General features: G+C 42.3%; 1 protein-coding gene across 2 annotated transcripts in view; it reads right to left on the reverse strand.

Annotated features, from left to right (window-relative positions):
* The window catches only part of ZNF475 (zinc finger protein 475), a 58,221-nt gene that overhangs the window by 28,660 nt on the left and 7,912 nt on the right, over positions 1-21,649 (reverse strand). For both annotated transcript variants that reach the window (XM_068247052.1, XM_068247059.1), the window contains one exon: positions 1,277-1,457. In XM_068247052.1, the coding sequence (XP_068103153.1) occupies positions 1,277-1,457 (181 nt within the window). The remainder of the gene's footprint in view (positions 1-1,276; positions 1,458-21,649) is intronic.

The raw sequence follows: 21,649 nt of genomic DNA on the forward strand, positions 1-21,649 counted from the left end.
CTATTTACTTGGTGCAGCGCTGCGATGAGCAGCAGCGCTGCACTGGGGACAGCCGTGTGACACGGCTGTCCCCATGGGGGACAAGAGAGCGATCGGCTCTCATAGGCAGAAGCCTATGACAGCCGATCGCCATAATTGGCCGGCTGTGGGGAGGGAGGGAGCGAGGGAGGGAAAGGAATTAAAGGAAGAGGTTTTTTTTTTAAAAAGTGACAACATAAATATTTATTTAAAAAAAATAAACATGGAGGGAGCGATCAGACCCCACCAACAGAGAGCTCTGTTGGTGGGGAGAAAAGGGGGGGGAATCACTTGTGTGCTGAGTTGTGCGGCCCTGCAGCTTGGCCTTAAAGCTGCAGTGGCCAATTTTGCTTAAAATGGCCTGGTCACTAGGGGGGTTTAGCCCTGCAGTCCTCAAGTGGTTAAAAAGGACCTTGAAGGGAGAGAGTAGGGAGGTTGACATCTTCATTCTCTTGTAAACAGTGCCAGTTGCCTGGCTATCATGCTGAGCTTTTGACTTTTATTGTTTTAGAGTCACCGACCTGAAACAAGCATGCAGCCAGTGCAATCAGACGAGTCTCAAATCATCTGCTCTGCATGCTCATTTTGGGCCAGCATCTTATTTACTTATTTAGCATTGTAGGAAGAGCATCAGCACAGAACTCAGGCAACTGGCATTATTTATTAAAGAATGAAGATGGCAGCCTCCATATGCCTATCACTTCAGGATCTTATCAAAGGCATCAATTCTCAGGGCCATATGCAGTTCACCTTTTCACCTGAGTTTTCTCCTAGGTGATATTTTTAAATTGATTGCAAAAAGAGTGTGTGCATCAAACACCAAGTGAACCCTTATATACCTGGCTTTGCATATAAGGCCTAATTAGCTTATTCATGAGACACTGCTCAAGGAAATCTGCATTTGCTTTTGCATGCCAGGATATGCAGGGTTTTGCCAACTGACTAACCGCAAAATTTTTGCCCTCCGGGGGTTAGTTTGCGCAGCAATTAGCACTTATCCAGGATCGCAATCTTTTTAAATTTGTCAATAAAATGCCTTTTAAGCCACCAGTGAGCAAAAAAATACTCAAAATAATTTTGATAGTACTTTTGCACTTACTTCTCAGTACTTTTTCAGTTGAAAAGTGCTGGAAAATGATTTAATATAGAAGATGAAAAATGATCTCCTAGGAGAAAACGTAGGAGAAAAGTGGAATTGCATATGGGCCTCGGTGTCTTACCTAGTCTACAAAAATATATTTTTTCTTTCTAATCTTACCTCCAATCGGTCTGACCTCTGGCTTTTTTGGCTCAGGCCTTTGCATATTCTTGGGTAACTTGTCATTTTCCAGATGCCACTTCTTCAGACACTGAGGTTCATGTATACTGATAGACTTTGATCCAAACTCTCGGCCACAGATGTAGCATATAACTGTCGGAGGTGGTTTTGTAACAGGTGACTAAAAATATAAATGATTTGAAAAATTATACAAAGTTATCTTCTTCTTCCTGATCTGCATTGTATTACAATAAACCCTAACTGTAAAAAAAATATTTAATAATAATAATACAACTACATGTTAATATAATCAAGCAATGCTTATCCCTGAGGCAGTGGAATATTTGTATGCCGCATGCCTAAAATATCTTGTATTTTACAAGAGGCACAATGTCTCCCAGCAAGAGCTGAAGTCACTGGGGAATGAACGTTGTATAACTGTACTGACAAGGCATTCATGCCTACCCAGATGGCGAGACAGGTGCTCGGTAAATGAAAATAGATTTGAAGAAATTCTAGTTCTGCTATGAACAACAACAATAACTTTAGAAGCAATGGAAATAACACAAATGTAGCTGTATCGACTTAGTTTGGCCATTTAAAGTGAACCTTAATTCTGAAAAAAAAAAAGAGTTTTACTCACCTGGGGCTTTCCTCAGCCCCCTGCAGCTGATCGGTGCTTTCGCTGTGTCCCTCCGATCTTCCTGTCCCCGCCGGCGTCCACTTCCGGTTTCGCCATCACCGGCCGTCAGGCTGGGAACGCGAGTGATACTTCGCGTTCCCAGCCACAATATCTCCCCCTATGCTGCTATTGCGGCATTCCTATCCACAATAGCAGCATAGGGGGCGATATTGTGGCTGGGAACGCGAAGAATCACTCGCGTTCCCAGCCTGAAGGCCGGTGACAGCGAAACCGGAAGTGGCCACCGGCGGGGACAGGAAGATCGGAGGAACATGGCAAGGGCACCGATCAGCTGCAGGGGGCGGAGGAAAGCCCCAGGTGAGTAAAACTCGTTTTTTTCAGACTTAAGGTTCACTTTAAGTGAAGTGAATTATGTCACAAAATGCACTTAAAGTATACCTGACCCCCCCCCCCCCCCCCCCCCAAAAAAAAACAAAAGCTACCTCAGGTAATCACAGTGGCATGTTTATGCTAAGTCCACATACCTCTCTTAAAGCGGGATTGTCAGCCATAAAATCAAATTCCATTTACCCACTGCTCTGTGTTTATTATGTAGGCTACAGTACATCCTGATGCTGCATAGCAAGCATTCCAATATAATAATTCATGTTTCTGATGTAATTAATCTTCTCTGTCAGAATGGCTCTATTCTGGTACATTGCCGGGGAGAGGGAAGCTTGTTTTCTCTCCTCCCATATTCCATCCTAGTCACTGATTGCTGAGGGCAGTTCAGTGTGACACGTGGCTGAGAAGGGAAATACAGCTCACCTCTCTGCACAAGCTGTGTTTACAAAGAAAGCTACATGATGGTGCAGAAGTTTCCACAAAGCTCAGTGGGTAGGAGGGATGGAAATGGATACATGATATCAGGCAGGAGAGAAAAAAGAGTAAGGGAGGAAACTACATCGAGATTAGCTTCAGTCAGAGGCAGCAAAGATGAAAAATACCTGGTTTTCTCTTTATTTACTATATAAAAGTCACTATAATTAAAATGTAAACAGTACAAATCATATGTTATGTAAGTAGAACAAGTATTTATCTACTTATTGCCTGCGGGAAGGGCTAGGGGAGGAGGCGCCTGAAGATGGCAGCTCGGCAGCTTGCTCTGTCTTTTAATGTTTGTTTTATGTATTTTTATTTTTCAACATTGCCTCGTGCAACCCAACTTGGATAACCTTCACCAGTGAACAACTACTGAGCATTTGGAACTTAGCTAAATATAACCACTTCACCCCAAGGCGGTTTTTGCACTAATGAACAAGAGCAATTTTCACCTTTCAGTGCTCATCCCTTTCATTTGCCAATAGCTTAATCACTACTAATCACAATGAAATGATCTATATCTTGTTTTTTTCACCACCAATTGAGCTTTTGGGGGTTGATATTTGTTTTCAGTAATTACTTTATTTTCTATGCATTTTAAAGGGAAATACAAGGAAAAAAATACACTATTTCTCCAATTTCATCCCCTATAGTTTTAATATAAACACTGCTATTGTGCATAAAACCCACACATTTTATCTGCCTATTTGTCCTGGTTATCACAAGATTTTAATTATGTCCCTAGAACAAAGTATGGTGACAATATATTATTTGGAAATAAAGGTGTATTTTTTCTTTGGTGGGTTTTTTTCCCACTATTTTCATGTGCACGTGCACGGGAATGCACGTGCACACGCGCGCATGCACGTGCACATGTACATGCACACCGCGGCAGCAGCACTGTCTGACTTATAAAAACGGCTCTAGCAGGACTTTTTATAAGTCAGCATGTCATTAAGTGGTTAATCTACCCCTGGATATTTCATCTAATCTTGATCTTCTGGGGATTCTAACCAGTGGAGCTACTGTGCTGAATCAGGCAGTGAAGCTTAGAACAAGAGGCAAGCGCTCCGCGATCCAGACTCGCTTTCGACGCAGAGGACTGCGCTCTCCTGGAATCATACTCTCTAATGTTAGATCCATATGTAACAAACTAGATGAGCATCGCCGTCAACTACTGATCAGAACAAAGAAGGACTTTCATCTCTCTGCTGATCTTTGCTTCACAGAAACTTGGCTATCTGAGCTTATTCCAGACTGCGCTCTGCAGATGAATGGATTTACACTCTACAGATCTGACCGGGACCCACTTATTTCTGGTAAAACCAAAGGAGGAGGACTCTGTTTCTATATTAATGATAGGCGGTGCACGGATGTTACAGTTATTAAGAGGACATGCTCGACTGGGCTGGAAACACTCTTCATAAACTGCAGACCCTACTATTCACCCCGTGAGATCTCTTCACTTATTTTGGTTGCTGAGTACATCCCTCCACAAATATGTAAGCAGCCTGCGCTCCAAGATCTCGCAAATAAAATCACTGAGTAGGAAAGGGAGTACCCCAATTCTTTTTTTATCATACTAGGAGATTTCAACAGTGCTAACCTTTCCAAAGAACTCCCCAAATACAAGTAACTCGTCACAAGTGCAACTAGAGAAGGTAAGACACTTCATCACTGTTACACTACGACTAAGGACTCGTATAACTCTGTCAGCAGGGCAGCTTTGGGGAACTCAGATCATGCTGTTGTACAGCTTATCCCAACATACATCCAAAGATTAAAAACTGCCAAACCTGTTGTGACCACAGTTAACCTCCTTGCCGGTTATCCCGAGCTCAGCTCGGGGTAACCTGCCGCGGAGGATTCCTCAGGCCCTGCTGGGCCGATTTGCATAATTTTTTTTTGTTACACGCAGCTAGCACTTTGCTAGCTGTGTGTAACTTACGATCGCCGCCGCTCCGCGCCGATTCGCCGCAACCCGCCACATCAGAGGGTGCCCCCACCCGAGACCCGTGCGCTGCCTGGCCAATCAGTGCCAGGAAGCATCGAGGGGTGGTTCGGGACTCCCTCTGACGTCACGACGGGGGAAGCCCTCATGGAAATCCCGTTCAGAACGGGATTTCCGGATGGGTATATGCGCCGGCGGCGATCGCCGCATTCGGGGGGACGCCGCAGGGAGGGGGGAAGCATGTAGCTAGCGCTAGGCTAGCTACATGCTAAACAAAAAAAAATGCAGAAAAACACCCTCCCTGCCGTGCGCAGCAAATTTTATAACGGCAGGGAGGTTAAAGAGAAACTCCGACCTAGAATTGAACTTTATCCCAATCAGTAGCTGATACCCCCTTTTACATGAGAAATATAATGCTTTTCACAAACAGACCATCAGGGGGCGCTGTATGAATAATTTTGTGCTGAAACCCCTCCCACAAGAAGCCCTGGGACCGCGGTACTCTGGGCAAACTGCCACAATGTAACAATGTTCACAGATAGGAAATGGCTGTTTACAGCTGTCTCTAACAGCCAAAACAGTTAGGATCAGCTACATAACCTGCCCACAGTAAAAATGTCACCATGTAATAAATGTCAGAATGTAAATCGGGGAGAGGAAAGATTTTACAATGAGCAAACACTGACTAAATCATTTATACATAATTATGGTAAAAAATGAAGCACTTTTTTTACTGCATGTTTTTCACTGGAGTTCCTCTTTAAGAAATGGACTAGCGAAGCTGTAGAAAAACTACAGAGCTGCTTTGATTTGACTGACTGGAATATATTCAAAGAATCCACCAGTGACCTAAATGAATACACTGACGCTGTGACATCACATATATTACTTTTTGCGAAGACTCCTGTATCCCCACTAAAAAGTGCATCAGGTACAATAATGATAAACCCCGGTTTACATCACATCTTAGGAAGCTGCGCCTCTACAAAGAAAGGGCAAATCGTACAGGCGATAAAGTCCTCTACAAAGCTGCGAAATACAAACTGCAGAGAGCCATTACTGACGCAAAAAAAGATTATTCTAAAAAACTTGAGGAAAAATGTTGCACGGCCGACTCGTCCACAATATGGAAATCTCTACACGAAATTACCAACTACAGAAAGAAATCTCCACAATCACTACAAAACCTGCAGCTTGCAAATGAACTGAATATATTTTATTGCAGATTTGACACTACCAAAAAAAGCCAAACACACCAAATCTATTTGCATAATTTGAATCTCTGCATCAGGCAAACTGAGGACTCCTCCAGCCAGCCAACTTCTCCACCCCCTGCAGTGCCTCAGCATCTACACAACACAAGAGACCAGACACAATCTGCTAACCTGTCCCCAGATGTGCATGCTCCACCAATACGCCAATCAGATGTAAACAAACTCTTCAAGAGACAGAAAACAAACAAAGCACCAGGACCAGACTCTGTAACTGCGAAATGTCTGAAACTCTGTGCCGATCAATTAGCGCCTGTATTCAGAGACATATTTAAATCATCTCTAGAACTCTCAATTGTCCCTGTCTGTTTTAAAAGCTCAATCATTGTACCAATTCCACAAAAATCAGAACCTACATGTTTAAACGATTACAGGCCTGTTGCCCTGACATCATTGGTTATGAAAGCATTAGAAAAACTGATAATGCCTTATCTGAAGTCCATCACAGATCCCCTGCTGGGCTCTCTGCAATTTGCCTACAGGCCCAATAGATCAGCAGAAAATGCCGTTAACATGTGTATGCATTATGTACTACAACATCTAGACACCCCAGGAACCTACACCAGGATTTTATATATAGATTTCAGCTCGGCATTTAATACCATAATACCATCCCTGCTACACAGCAAGTTCTCCCAGCTACACATACCTGAATCCATCTGCAAATGGATAACCAATTTCTTAACAGACAGGAGACAGCATGTTAGACTTGAAACACACATCAAGCTCCCTGACAGTCAGTACTGGTGCTCCCCAGGGCTGTGTGCTTTCCCCACTGCTCTACTCACTTTACACCAATGACTGCATCTCCACAGATCCATCTGTTAAGGTTCTGAAGATTGCAGACGACACAACAGTAGTTGGTCTCATTCAAAACGGGGATGAGTCTGCATACAGGCATGTAGTGGGACAGCTTTCCCTCTGGTGCAGCAGCAACAACTTGGAACGAAATGCTCTCAAAACCATGGAGATAATAATAGACTTTAGGAGATCTATCCCCCAGCACCTCCCCTTAACCATGAATGGATCCACAATAACCCAGGTAGAGTCATTCAAATTTCTTGGGTCCACGATCTCAAACAACCTAAAATGGGATAACAATATGGCCACTATCGTCAAGAAAGCGCAGCAGAGGATGTACCATCTACGGCAGCTGAGAAAGTTTGGCCTACCCAAAAATCTAATGGTGCAGTTCTACACTGCAATCATCGAATCCACCATAACATCATCTATGACTGTATGGTTCGGCTCCTGCTCAGCATTAGAAAAAGGGAGGCTGCAGTGCATCATCCGATCAGTGGAAAGGATACTTGGCTGTAGCTTACCTTCCCTGCAGGATCTTTACGCTAGCAGGTGCCGAAAGAGAGCAACCAAAATTGCCTCTGACCCCTCTCAACCAGCTCACTCCATCTTCCAGCTCATGTCTTAAGGAGTAAGATTCCGGTCAATCGCTACTAAAACCTCTAGACACAAGAACAGCTTTTTTCCTCAGATGGTAGCCATACTTCATGCTGAACCACGTTAGAGCTGCTAGGACTTGAAAGTAATCAGCATAGAACTGAAAATGAACAATTCTCACCTTGCTTACTGCCACTATACTCACATACTGTCATTGACTTGTAATATGCACACTGTCTGTCCTTGTATTTTTTTGTTTGTGTTTGCGTTTGTTAAGCAACTGCCAAGACAAAATCCTTGTAGGTGCAAACTTACTTGGCGAAATAAATTGATTATGATTGATTCTGAATCTGATATATGTTTTTTTTATGGGATAGTATTGGCTATCCCTGCTGCTTTAACATTTTTAGATAGGAACACAGAGGCTTGCCGCCATGGTCCCTTCTATCAACCTTCCATTCCCTCCTCTTCCTTTAAGGGTACTGAATGGGGTAGGAAAGAGGAGGCAATCGAAGGGTGATTTACTTTTATTTTTATAGGCTGCAATCACTTAGAGAGATTCAACATGTGCCTTCCCTATTGAAATGTGAACAGGAGGATATTGCAATCAAAACAGAAGCAGCAGCTCCACCTAAAGAGACTTCAACTTAGATGCTTCATGTCATTGTAAATCATGAGTTTTTGCTGCAGAAGACTTCTTTCACCCCCAAATGTTATCATTTTAGCACTTTATTTATTATACTGAGATCTGTGCTGAGAGATGGGTTTTACAGGCAGCCCTTGCAGATTTTCCTTCATTAGTAAAGTTGACACGCAAATTTCATGTCTGCAGCAGCTGTTCTAGAAAACTTAACTTTTGGAAAATGAGTCATGTGACCCATGGATCCATTCAAAAGGTCAAAACTGCAGCTACAGCTCAGCACAGTCTTATCTTCCTGTCCAGTTCCTCCTTAGTGCATGATAGAACATTTAACCCTTCTGGCACACTCCCCTGGAAAAGGATTAAAGTGTGTCTTTGTTAACTAGGGATGAGCTCAGTTTGGAGTGTAATCAGTGTTGCTGACAATACTGTCATAATTAGCAGAAAAATATTTTTGGGCAAGTCCTGTACAAACTACACAGGATATATCCTGGTAACTGTGCTCTTTGTTTTAAGGATTTCGGTTCCTGGGGTACAGTGGTTCATATATTCTGGTTCAAGCTTTCTTTTGGGAGGTATGGAGGCTTTTAAACCAGTAACTAATTTAGAAACCTCTTGTACTGTGCTGCAAGCCTGACCTGAAGGGTCTAGAACAAAATATTTTGCATGCAAACTATTTTGGAAGTGAACATCCTCCATAAGTGCAAGTTTGTAGCACCTGTCTCAGCTTGATTGCAGACTTCTGTCTTCTCTATGCGGCTTCCTCTAGTGATGGGCTTCTAATGATCGCGTCATCATTAGAAGCCTGTCACTAGAGCCAGCTGCATGTAGAAGAAGGAAGTCTGCAATCTCCGTGGGCATAGCGGATAGGTAAGCCGGTGGCTGCTGCTGCATGCATGGGGACCAGGAGACACAACGGGGAGGGGGAGACAGCACGTGGGGGGGGGGGGGGGGGTAAAGGACACACTGCGCATCAGAAGGGGAGGCATGGGGGACACAGGAGGACACAGGGACACATGTGGGACATGGGGACATGAGGATACATAGGGGACACATGGGAGACATGGGGACACAGGAGGATACATAGGGGACACATGAGGAGACATGGGGACACAGGAGGACACATGGGGTAACTCAGGAGGAGACATGGGTGACACAGGAGGACACCACTTGGGGCAGAACATGTAAAAGGTGCTCCTGGAACATGGACGCACCAGGTTTAGTATGTATAATTTTTTATCCTGGTTTTTACTTTCTAAACCTGGGTGCGTCTTATATTTGACAGCATCTTATATAGAGGAAAATGCAGTACATCATAATATTCTAAGGTACACGCCATAAATGTCTATGTGATTGACAGGGAAGGGCTGCCTGTCTACACTGATAAGCCTCTTGTTCTACTTACATACTTGTGTACCTATGCCACAAACAGTAAGCCAAGTTAGTTACTTTGTCCTGTTTTTTTTTTTTTTTTTAAATATATTGGCTTTCTGCTCTATTGTTGCTTTTTTTGCAATTTTCTTTACATGTATACCATGTTCAGTGGATAACTGTTTAAAATTGTTATGATGGCTGTTTGTTTCTAATAAAGATCTTTTGTAAACAGAAGTAAATCTTGCTACTGAATCAAATGTAATTTTATGGGCAAGTGGAACAAAAATAAATCTCTTGTTACACTGGGGCGGCTGATTCAGCAAACGTCTCTATAATGCCTGTTATATTTCCATTTTACAGGTTCTGCTGCCTTCAGTGTATCTCCAAATTGAGAAAGATGTAACAGCCATTAACAAAGTGTTGCATTAATCTAGTGCCTAATTATGTGCATAAATTAACACATTTAGCTATTTTCCACACATATTAATGTGTCTTGAATTGCTAAATGATTTATAAAAGCTTTACAGCTCATGTGTGGCTTAAGAGACTGTATTAAGGTAGAATTGAATACAGCAGCCTTTACTGATGACACACAGCAGAGTAGTGCTTTTGTCATGTGTAATAATGCAGAATAAACCCTCCTGCAGTTCAGATCTATTTGTGTTCTTTTTGTTTACAAAAATAAAGAAAAACTGTGTCCCTTCCCTATCCCTACTGTACTATCCCCCCCCCCCCCCCCCCCCGCGCCTCCCAGGCTAGCCATATCCCTGGGCAGTGGTGCTCAACACGATTTCGGATATCCGAACTACCCAGATAATCCGAACTTTTTCCACTATCCGAACTTTGAATAGCAATAGCGAGAGAGAGGGAGAGAGATCCGAATCCGGCTGGATATTGGGTTCGGATATCCGATTCCAACCAAAAAGTTTGGATTCGGATATATACAATTCGGTTCCGGATATCTGGGTATCCGGATCTGAATCAATTCGGATTTTAAAGAGGGGTATCCGAGCACCCCTGTCCCTGGGCTGTAGGTAATGTTTGAACTTCAGTCAGAAACATCTGATCTGCATGCTTGTTCAGGGTCTACACAGAAGGATCCGCAGACCAAGTACTGGTAGAAAAACGCTGATGTTCTTTATTCAAAAATTCCACATGGCAATAGCAATAAAACCACAAGGTTCAACTGACGCGTGTCGGGCTTACAATCTGCCCTTAGTCATAGTTAAAAATGAACCTGCAAGGGGAAGGCTTTATGTAGGTGGGAGAAGGACTTGCTCCACCCCATACCTCAACCAGCCTTCACCTTAAAGGAGACATTACAAATATACATTGTACATAAATACATAAGAAGATATTGAGATTATCAAATAGATTAAAAAGTTATCTATGTAAAAAATCACCGCTGGAAGGAACATTAGTGCCTCAAATTTGTTCAGGGTCTATGGCTAAAAGTATTAGATGCAGAGGATCAGCAGTATAGCCAGGCAATTGTAATTGTGTAAAAGGAAATAAATATGGCAGCCTCCATATGTTTCTCAGTTTAGTTGTCCTTTAAGCTGCTGTCACTGAGCAAATGTGTAATAACTGTACAATCAGGATTCATGCTAACAGTGTATTTCTTTTGCGTATAAATAGGCAATAAATACGCAATACTATTTGACTATCTATGACTCCCCTAAGTTTGCCATGGGGTGGTGGTGTCTAGACTCTGTATTACAGTAAAGATCCAGTTTAGAGATCTTATCCTTCATTAGTGAGAACGCCATCATAACAATGCATGTCAAAAGAAAACTTTTTCTTTTATGATTTTTCTTTTGTTTCATAAAGGTGAATGTTTATTTTTAAGTAAGCCAGTGTTTTTGTTACGATAAAACCTTGTTTTGGTTATCTATAGAATTAGTATAAATAACATGCTTTGAAGTTTGAATTATCCTAGTTGCAGTCCATCACCCTTGCCATGACTGGTCTAAGCTACTCTCAGTTGAAATAGATAACAGGAAACGAAGGGTTAACATCTGAATTCTGACCGACGTCAATACTATGGAAAGTTCAAAGAAATATGACTGTGAGCTCTACAGTGACTTAATGTGAGAGACAAAATTAATCAATGATATTTAGGGAAAGGTACAGATTTAAAGTAAACCTGAGGCAAAAAAAAGGTCAAAGTTACAGATACTTGTTTGTTCTTCATGTCCTCAGAGTCTTAGTGGGTCCTTTTTGCGGCCAACCTCCTCTCCCTGCTGCTGCCCATGTTTGTGCACCTTTTAGCATGACTAAGGTGTAACAGCCGCTGCTGGGAGCGCACTGGGTATACATGGTCACTGATGTTTCAGAACCGAGCATGCCCAGGATTGAAGGCACAAAGATTTGCAACAACAAAAAAAGTTATTTACAAAAATCTTGTCACTTAAAGAAAACCTGTAGCAAAAAAAGTTCCCCTGGGGGGGTACTCACCTTGGTAGGGGGAAGCTTTAGGGTCCCAATGAGGCTTTCCCCTCTGCTGTAGCTGCAGGCAATCCAGCACTGGCTCCCCCTGAAGTCTCCTGCAATCCTGGCTCGACAAGCCTGACAAGGCTTGCTATATTTACCTTATCCGGAGATAGGCGGAAATAGCCGATCTCCGTCGGGTTAGCTCTACTACGCAGGCGCAGGAGACTTGCGTAGTAGAGCTAAAAGAGAGATCAAGAAATGATTGATCTATAACTACACCCCCTAACCATGTGGTAGGTTAAAATATTGTTTTTTTCATAGATAAACATATGCACAGTGGGAGATACTGGTTGATTGGCAGTTGGAAACAGCTGTTATTTCCCACAATGCAACAAGGCTCACAAACGGGAAACTGTCAGGACCTAGGTCCTGACATCACACATCACACTGTGGGAGAGGTTTCACCACAATATCAACCAGACAGACCTCCCTGATGACCTATTTGAGAAAAGGTATGGATTTCTCACGGAAAAGGAGGTATCAGCTATTGATTGGGATGAAGTTCAATCCTTGGTTACAGTTCCTCTTTAAATCTTAAATGTACATGTTTAAAAAAGTTCCAGTGTTATAGTGTGCAAAGACAGTATGAATGTCATAGTGCTCCAGTCTATTGGAGGACTGATACACTATAAGGATCTAGTTACCTCGACAGGAGCAGCAGCCAACTCAAGGACTAATGCATCATGGAATTTATGAAGTGTTAATAGCAGTATCATGGCGAACCAGACAGATTATGTTTTATAGCGCACCACAGAGCACATAGCACTTCTCCCGTATTTTTATATTTTGACAAAAAAGAGAAATGTAACAGTTAGTAATTTACTGAGAGATGAAACACATCTATCGTATTTGTACAACAGAACATGTGTGCATAGCTTGATCCATAAGATCAAAGAACAGGCCTTCAACAATCTGACTTTTCACAGGTCACATTTCTGTAAATTCCACGAGATCTGTGGTGTCTAATGACCGATGTGGAAGTGCTAGCGAGCTAAGTGCTGACATTTCTCATGTAATTCAATAACAGTAGAAATCTCCAACTTCCAAAGTCCCGCCAAGACCTTTTCAAGAAACTGTTTCTTGTTCTCACGACACAGCGTCTGGGCTAAACGTGTCTTTAATAAAGGGATTGTCAATGACCTCCATGATCTGTTAATACACTTAGCATTTGTTTTAATTTCTTCTGAAAAGACTAAGAATATTTTTTTTGACACCACAAATGTATTTTAGACATCAGTTAAGTGTCTTCAAGAGTAAATAAGTGCATATTATTGAGGGAAAAATTAGTGAGCTCCTGTCTTAAAAGGGATTGCATTTTTGTATTATTCATTAATTAGCTTTGCACTAAAAATATTTGAAATACATTATTTAATAATTTTATCAGGAATATAGAAACATTTTGGGTGTTGATAGTTTAAAGCAAACCTGTAGTGGGGAGTAACGGAGAGTTAGATACTTACTTCAGTAGTGGGAAGCCTCCGGGGGCTTCTCAGACCCTCATAGAACCCACCATTCCAGCGCTGAGTTGATATTTATCTTCTGGCCATGCTCTTAGCTGTGGCTGAGGACACCCAGACTAAGCATGTGCTAGTTAGTTTCGCTCATGCCCAGTAGAACAAAGACACTCATGCATTGCTCTTTTTCCTCTATGTACAAGCTCTTCTTTCTTCTGAGCATTTTTGTAGACTATAAGACGCACCTTTGCTTCCCCAAACCTTATAGTGAGAATATACGATAAGAAGTGCCATGGTAGTGCAGAGTGCGCAGCAAAAGCACTTACTGATCCAGCCAGCGTGCTCCTCTCCTCCTCTGTCTCCATCACTACCCACTCCAGTTCTGCCACTCTACATGCAGTGGTCCTCCCAGGTCTCCATTCTTCCTGATGGGCTTCGTACTTCCTGGATACTGGGGCCCTCTTACTGCATTTCCTGATGGTGCACATGTGCCTGGGTCTCACATGACTTGCGGTGCACATGCACTGCTGGGGTCATGCAGGAAGAGGGAACCACTAACCAGGAAGTACAGAGCCCACCAGGAAGCACAGGGCCCTCAGAGGACCGGAGAGTATAGTGATGAAGACAGAAGAGTAGAGGAGCACAGCGGCAGGGGTCACGCAGTGAGGAGGACAGAGCCTTCAGAGGACTGGAAAGTGTAGAGCAGCCGGAGTTGTAATAGCAGAGGCAGACGCAGACGGAGGAGAGGAGCACAGCGGCTGGATCAATTGAGAGCTTACACTGAAGTTGTAGGGTTGTTATTGTAGCTGGGGGAAAGCAGGTGTTAGTGTTGTGTAATGTAGGGCAGTGTAGTGCACTGTAACTGGTGGGGGCAGCAGGGGTTAGTGCAGTGTAGTACAGTGTAACTGGTGGGGGCAGCATGGGTTAGTGCAGTGTAGTGCAGTGCAGTGCAGTGTAACTGGTGGGGCAGCAGAGGTTAGTGTAGTGCAGTGCAGTGTAACTGGTGGGGCAGCAGGGGTTAGTGCAGTGTAGTGTAGTGCAGTGTAACTGGTGGAGGCAGCAGGGGTTAGTGTAGTGTAATGCAGTGCAGTGTAACTGGTGGTGGCAGTTTATTCTTTATTTATTTACTTTTCAATTGAAAAAGAAAAGTATTTTTTTCTCATGAAATAATTTAGTGTGCATTCTCTTTAAGTGTGTGTGAATTAGTTGCTCATAATTTCCCTGCTTCAAGGAACAAATATTTTATTTTGGTGATAATTCATAAGGTTTTTTTATTTTCAGTCGAGGACAGAAAATGTTGTATTTAAAATCATGACATTTGCAAGCCATTGTCACCACGTCTTCAGTTAATTGAACGCAGTGGTGTCTGTACCACAAGCTAGACCTTTTGTAGACAGTAAAAATAAGTTCCAACAGCTGCCAGGAGAGGGCAGTAGAGCAGCATCTGTCCCTACTGCCAAAATGGTCAATTCAGTTCTCCTCTGAATTAATTTTGACAACATGAACATTCGTCAGACAAATGATTCAAATCTCTTCTAGAATATGAGATGAGAACAGGTGAAAATAGAAGGTATATTGAAGTAAATGTCTTTCTTAGAGCCTATTCTGTCATTCTAATAGTAAACAATGCTTTTTACGTTGCATTCCTTTGCTAAAGTAGAGATTCCAAATCTCTCCTATTTGTCAATTTATTTCAAGTACTACCTAAGCTGTGTACTGTAATAAACCTAATTATCCAAGTGTGTCTTCTCTCTTTCTGTTTTATCCATAAGTGAAACTTAATGAATTCACTCATATGTAATATTAGTTATCTAACAAAGTGACTTTGGGTTCAGTTTTAAGGCAAATGTACTCCCAAATCAAATACACAGATCTCACCTCCAGAGTCTCTGAGAAACAGTCTAAGGCCCGGTTCACATCTGCAAAATGAGCCAAAAGGATCCGGTGAGCGGATCCGGTCTCCGCTCAGTCCGTGGTCTGGTTCACATAGTGAAAACGGATCTGATCTGAGGGGAGGGTGCAGCAGCATAGGGTTTATACATACCTAATCGTCATAGGCAGCCGGCGGTAGAAGCTTCCGTCTTCTTCCACTGTGACTACACAGCGCGTCATATGACTAGTCACATGACGCGGAAGAAGACGGAAGCCTCTACCGCCAGCTGCTACGGAAGATCAGGTATGTATAAACCCTCCCTAGCCCACCCGCCCGGCTGCTGCACCCTCCCGTCACTAGATTCACGTCGAGCCATGCCCCCACCCCCCGTGGAACGGTCCGTTTCTTCACTTGTGTGAAGAAACGTTCCGTTTCCCATTGCCCCCAGTGCTGCAGTATTTTTGTCCGGATCCATTCCACTAAGCAGAACGGTCCGGAAAATTAGGGCCTGGAGCAATTTTTAGGTCCGGGGACCGGAACGTCCAGAACGCAGGGGCGTAACTAGAAGTCACTAGGCCCCCTGCAAAACTTTGACTGGGGCACCCCAGCTGTCATTGTTGGAGGGGGCGAGCGCTGGTGGTAGCCTGTTTGTGCCTGCTACTTTTAGTTCCTGTGCTGAGCCCCCTTCTGCCCCTAAAAATGGCCTTGGAAGGCCCCAGGGCCAGGGGCCCCCCTCAGGCTTCTCCCCTTAAGGGCCTCCCTGCAGCTGCTTCCCTTGCAGGGGCTATTGTTACGCCCCTGCCAGAACGTATCCGTACTAACGGACGCATGAGAATGGATGCATAGGTTAACATTGGATCCATTCACATCCGTTCCGTTTGTACAGTATACGTTCTGGTTACGTTCCGGAAAAAACACTAATGTGATTCGAGCCTAATGCTCTATCATCTGTCAGCAATTCCAACTGCTTCTTTTTTTTTCTAATTTTGAATATGGTAGGAGTGTTTTGAAACTACATTTTTTTATCTCTGTCCTTGTTTTGGTGAATTTAAAGAGGAACTTAAACCAAGGATTGACATTCATTCCAATCAGTAGCTGTTACCCACTTTACCACAATAAATAGTTACCTTTTTTCAAATAGATCATCAGGGGGGTCTGTATGGTTGATATTGGGGTGAAACCCCTCCCAAGGTGCTGTCTGTGAATCTCATTAAATTGTGGGTATTAGGTAATAACATCTGTTTCCAACTGCCAAGCAAGTAATATATCCCTCTGTGCACAGAACTGTCAGTAACAAACATTCTGTACAGATCACCTGGCAGAACGAAAGATGTCACCACCAGTGGTACATTTCAGAATGTAAATCAGAAGATTGTACAATGGGCAAACACTTACTAAATAATCTATAAATGAATATTGTAAACAAACAATAAACAATTGTATTTATTATGTTATTTTCACTACAGTTCCTCTTTAAGTTAAAGTGTCAGCAGCTCTCCTTAACCACTTTTTTTCTACACCTATTTTTCCCTGATTGACTAGAACAGTTTTGATGTTTTCTCTTGACCCCTATTTAATCAGCAATAACTTTATCACTACTTATAATGATATGTACGATTCTTTTTTGGGGAGAAAGTAGACTTTCTTTGGGTGCCTTTTTCCCCTCAGGATTATTTTATTTCTTATGCATTTTGAAGAAAAAAAAGTAGCAGAAAATGGAACTCACAATGACATGGGATTCCTCCTAGAAAGCCTGTTCCATTCTTACAAGTATGATGTAGTACTTGCCAAATCACTGCATACGGTAGCTTTGGGCAACTGCATCTCTGTCCCACTTGGCTAATTAAATGGGACTTTGCAAGCACACCAAAAATCTCTTTTTTTTCCTGTGTGCTATGGGATTTGCAGTTGGAACAAGCCTTCACAGGTCCGAAAACTGCAAGGGAAGCACTGGGATTTTGCAGAAGTACACCTACAGGGGGCGTATGGTAAAATGGGCATGAGGAAATGCCAAGAGTAGAAAATCAGCACTTTTACTGATATCCTTCTTTTACTGTGTTGGAATGGGTATTTAGCAACAACAGTCTATATATATATATGCATTTTTAGCTATAACTCAGGGTGGCAGTGTGTTCTAGTAACAAAGGTCTGACTACATCCTGTGTCTTCAAAAAGAAGTTGTGAAAAGGCATTGCTGCCTACCACAGTGCCCAATTATCAAGCACAGCATTTTACCTCTTCCGATCAGCAGAGGAAAGTTATAAAAAGCCAGCACAAGCTACAGGAGAACTGGGCTGGCTCTGATTATACAAAGGCAAATAATCTGGGAAGTGAACTTTGATATCTCACACATGAGAGCTAATCATCAGCTAATGGCAGTGAATAAAAAGCACAATGCCTTATGAAGGTTCAAGAAAAATCTTATGTGGACTTGAGGCGGAGCATTGAGCTGATGCTGGTGATAACCTGGTGGTTGCCAGAATTAACATAAACCTGTGCAGTGATGATGGTAATGGATTACTGAACAAGGGCTGCAACTCCCTTACTTGAAATAAAACCCAAGCAATGTATTGCTTGAACATTGTGAGTTTCCACATGTTTAAAGCCCTAGTATGCCCCATCTTTCAAATTTTCTGTTACAAAATTTTTTTATTAGTTTTTAAATAGGAACAATACCATATCATATCATATAATAAACATAACAGTTTAGTGCAATTGTTTTAAGGTACAATAAAGTTGCTTAGGCAAAATACAATACACGTACAAAGAACTTTTCGATGTCAGCAGCGCTAAGGCATCATGTACTGACATCTAAACGAGTCAACTGTAAAAACTAGAATAATAAAATTGTAATAAAGAAACCACCATGTAGGGCCGGCGGTCCAATGATCTTGACCTGGTGTACCCTGATATTCTTCTGGGCAGCCTTAGGGTTGCATCTCTATTGGTTATCGGTATTGTGAAAAAGTCCAAAGGCTGTGCTATAAGTGTAACTGTTTTTATATGGTTCTTATTGTAGTTATAAAAGTGGATCTGATGGGATAGACCCCATCAGGTAGAGGGGGATAGAGATAAGGGGACCTAGGGAGAGAAGTAGGGAAAGGAGTGTTAGTATTGGTGTAAGTGGGGGGTATAGGAAGAAAGGGGGGGGGGCTGCCGAACTACCATTAACCCCACTTAGTTGTTAGACTGAACTATTGTGGAGGTTGTCAGGTGAAATTGTATGTGTTATACAGATGTCAGGGAGTTGGGAAGCCAGTGTGAATAGTGCTCAAAGTAGGGTTTCCATACCCTTTCAAACTGAGGGAGCTTGTCATCTACTATAGCTTTCATCCGATCAAAGCATAATGCATGACTAAGGTTACTTCTAAAGATATGAAGAGGGAGCGCAGTTGACTTCCAGGAGTGAGCAATCACTCGTTTAGCTGCAAGGCAGATGTGCGCCAGGAGTTTATACTGTGAATTAGAGACGTCTGGTGGTTTTAGGCCCAGTAAGGCTACTCCTGGTAGCTTGGGGATTTGCAATCTGACCGTAGAATAAATAACTTGGTAGATTCTGTTCCAAAATCTACGTGCCCTTGGGCATGACCACCACACATGCAGAAGGGTGCCCCTCTGACCACAAGTCCTGAAACATAGACCCTCACTACTGGGGTTGAACTTCTTGATACGATCCGGTGTCAGGTACCATCTCAGTAGAACCTTATATTGTGTCTCTACTAGGGCAGAGCTGATCGAGATGCTAGGTGCACCCTTCCACATGTATTCAAATTTTCATTGTTAAAGTGAACAGGGGTCTATGCCATTACTGACACAGTTTTCATATTTGATTCAACTGTTCTACATAGATTGCATAGATTGTCGATGGAAAGATCAGTCACATGACCCAGAAATATGTTCTTTTGCTTCCTCTGGTGATACACATGTTGGAGATGGGCATGGTCAACTCTTTTTTTCACAGAAGTACTATAATAAATAGTGCAAAATATCTCCGATCTTCTAATATGGGTAGTGATGGTCATGTATAAGAGAACTCATAGAGAAGCATGTGATTTTTTGATCAGCTGATAGATTTTCAAAGCTCTGATTTGCTGTGATCATATCCTGCTTTAGCACATGATCATGACTAGCAAATCAAAGACTTACATATCTGTCACCTGACCAAACTGATCACATGCTTCTGCACGGGTTCTCCTAGACATGACCATCATTAAATATGGGTCTACAGCTTGACCTTGCATCCCAAATGGCATTATTTATTGTGCATGTTGTATTCTCTTGGTCTGCCTGCTAGTTCACACACAAAAAAAAAAAAAGACGTCCACAAATCCTCAAGCTTCATATGAACCTATCATGAACGTAAATATTTTGTTTGTTGTCCTTCCATACTTTTTGCCATAAATGCACTTACTGGCTGGCTCCCGTAGCTCCATTTTCTGTTAAGGTAGCGAATTTGGAAATCTGGAGAGACAGCTTTTCAAACTCCTTCCCCAGTCCCATTGTCTCCTACATGGGGTAAGAGGGAGCTAAGGGGCAGGGAGGGGGGGGGGCAGCACAGCAGACACCTGATCACCTAACAACATCCTCATCCTAAAGGTGGCCACTAACGGTCCAATTTCTAGCGAAAAATCGTTTGAGCGATCAGAAATTCTGATTGGAAGAAAAATCGTTTACTACACCATCAAAGAACCAATCTTTGCTTCCTATCTATCACAACCAATCAAGAAAATCCAAATTTTGGTTTGACAAAAATCGAGTTGGATGATTTTTTTTATAATCATTCATAATCGATGGTGCCCATCAAATGAGATTAATTTCAACTAATCCAATCAGAATTTCTGATCGATCAAACGATTTTTCGCTAGAAATTAGACAGTTATTGGCCACCTTAACACTTTTGGCAAGGTTAACTCCTTGCGTCCATTACTGCAGACAGCATCTTATCCCTCTGTTCTTGCTCGGGTCATGAGATCTGCTTTATGCTAGAAGAGGGATGGCAACAAAAAGCAACCCAGAGGCCTAAGGAAGGAGCCAGCCAGACAGGTACTTTAAATGTATTTACTGTAAAGAGTACAATCATACAACGCACAACACATTGGTAATGAATGGGAATTTACTACCGATAGATCAAAAATATTAGGCTGGTTGGTAATAGAGAGAATATTTGAGCACAGATGAAGGAGTTGCAAGAAGCATGTGGTGAGAATAAGTTATCATTCTGGTACACATTTACTTCAAACGAATATGCAGATAGACTTCCTGAGATATAGAAGAGATTATTGACTAAAAATAGTCTTAGGAGTAATAAAACACAGCAAAAGAACAGACACATGTTAGCAGAAGTTTATTCTGATCAAGATGGGGACATGTTCAAAGAGTGTTAAAGCAAGACACATTCTGACAGTGATGTTTGAAGCAACTGTTAGGATTGTACTGTTACAAGAGCAACTACAATTAGCTTTTTCTGTTCTTCTTAATAACGACACAAGGTTATGAGTCTCATGACAAATACAGGTTAGAATTTGTAAGCAAATATTACTCTATATATCTGACTATAAGTCAACTTTGTGTATAAGTCAACCCAGTACTTGAGCTGAAATCAACCCCTCTGGTCCCTGAGTGCAGAAATTATAAACTCCCCCCCCCCCCCCTTTAGTATGCAGTGCGACATGTAAGAAGTTCGGACAGTATCTGCTCCCCTCCACTCCTAGAATACAGTGCAACCAGTGTCTGTCCTTCCTTCCTCAAAAAACATGGCCTGCCTCTCTCTCCCCCATTTGAATAACCTATTTCCCCCATGTGAATAGCAATCAATACAATATTTGGTGTGACTACTCTTTGCCTTCAATACAGCGTCGGTTCTTATGCTGTAGGTACGCTTGTACAAGGTCATGGATTTCGCAAGACTACCGTAAGGTGTACGATTAACCAGAACATACCAAACAGGTGCGAATGATCATCATTTTCATATGTCGGTTGAACACAAACACATCAACTGGAAACCAAAATAGTTGTATTAGTTTAATAACCAGGTGAGAAACAACAAAACTTTGCTACCAAAGTGAGTTTATGATAAACAATTTCATGGCACGGGTCATACATCATGGCAAGACAAGCAAAAAGAGATGTAATTATACTACATCAGCAAGGTCTCTGCCGGGTAAAGAGTAACAAAGCATTAGTAAGAAAACAAAACAGCTACTAGTACTAACCTGTCTGCTCCGGGCTTCTCTCCTGACTGTGTAGTAAGTTATGTGCTATACATGGATGTTGCTGTACTTGACAGATTATACACTTAATTATTAATGATTAAATTAGAAGGATTTGAAGCAGCCTATATTCACAGAGCATCTGTGATTAGATCTCTAAAGGTTTGGAACAACCCACCTGGCTAGTTCTATTTTTAAGGCAAAGG

This window comes from Hyperolius riggenbachi, chromosome 1, assembly GCF_040937935.1.
Source record: "Hyperolius riggenbachi isolate aHypRig1 chromosome 1, aHypRig1.pri, whole genome shotgun sequence".
In the NCBI taxonomy this organism is placed as follows: Eukaryota; Metazoa; Chordata; class Amphibia; order Anura; family Hyperoliidae; genus Hyperolius; species Hyperolius riggenbachi.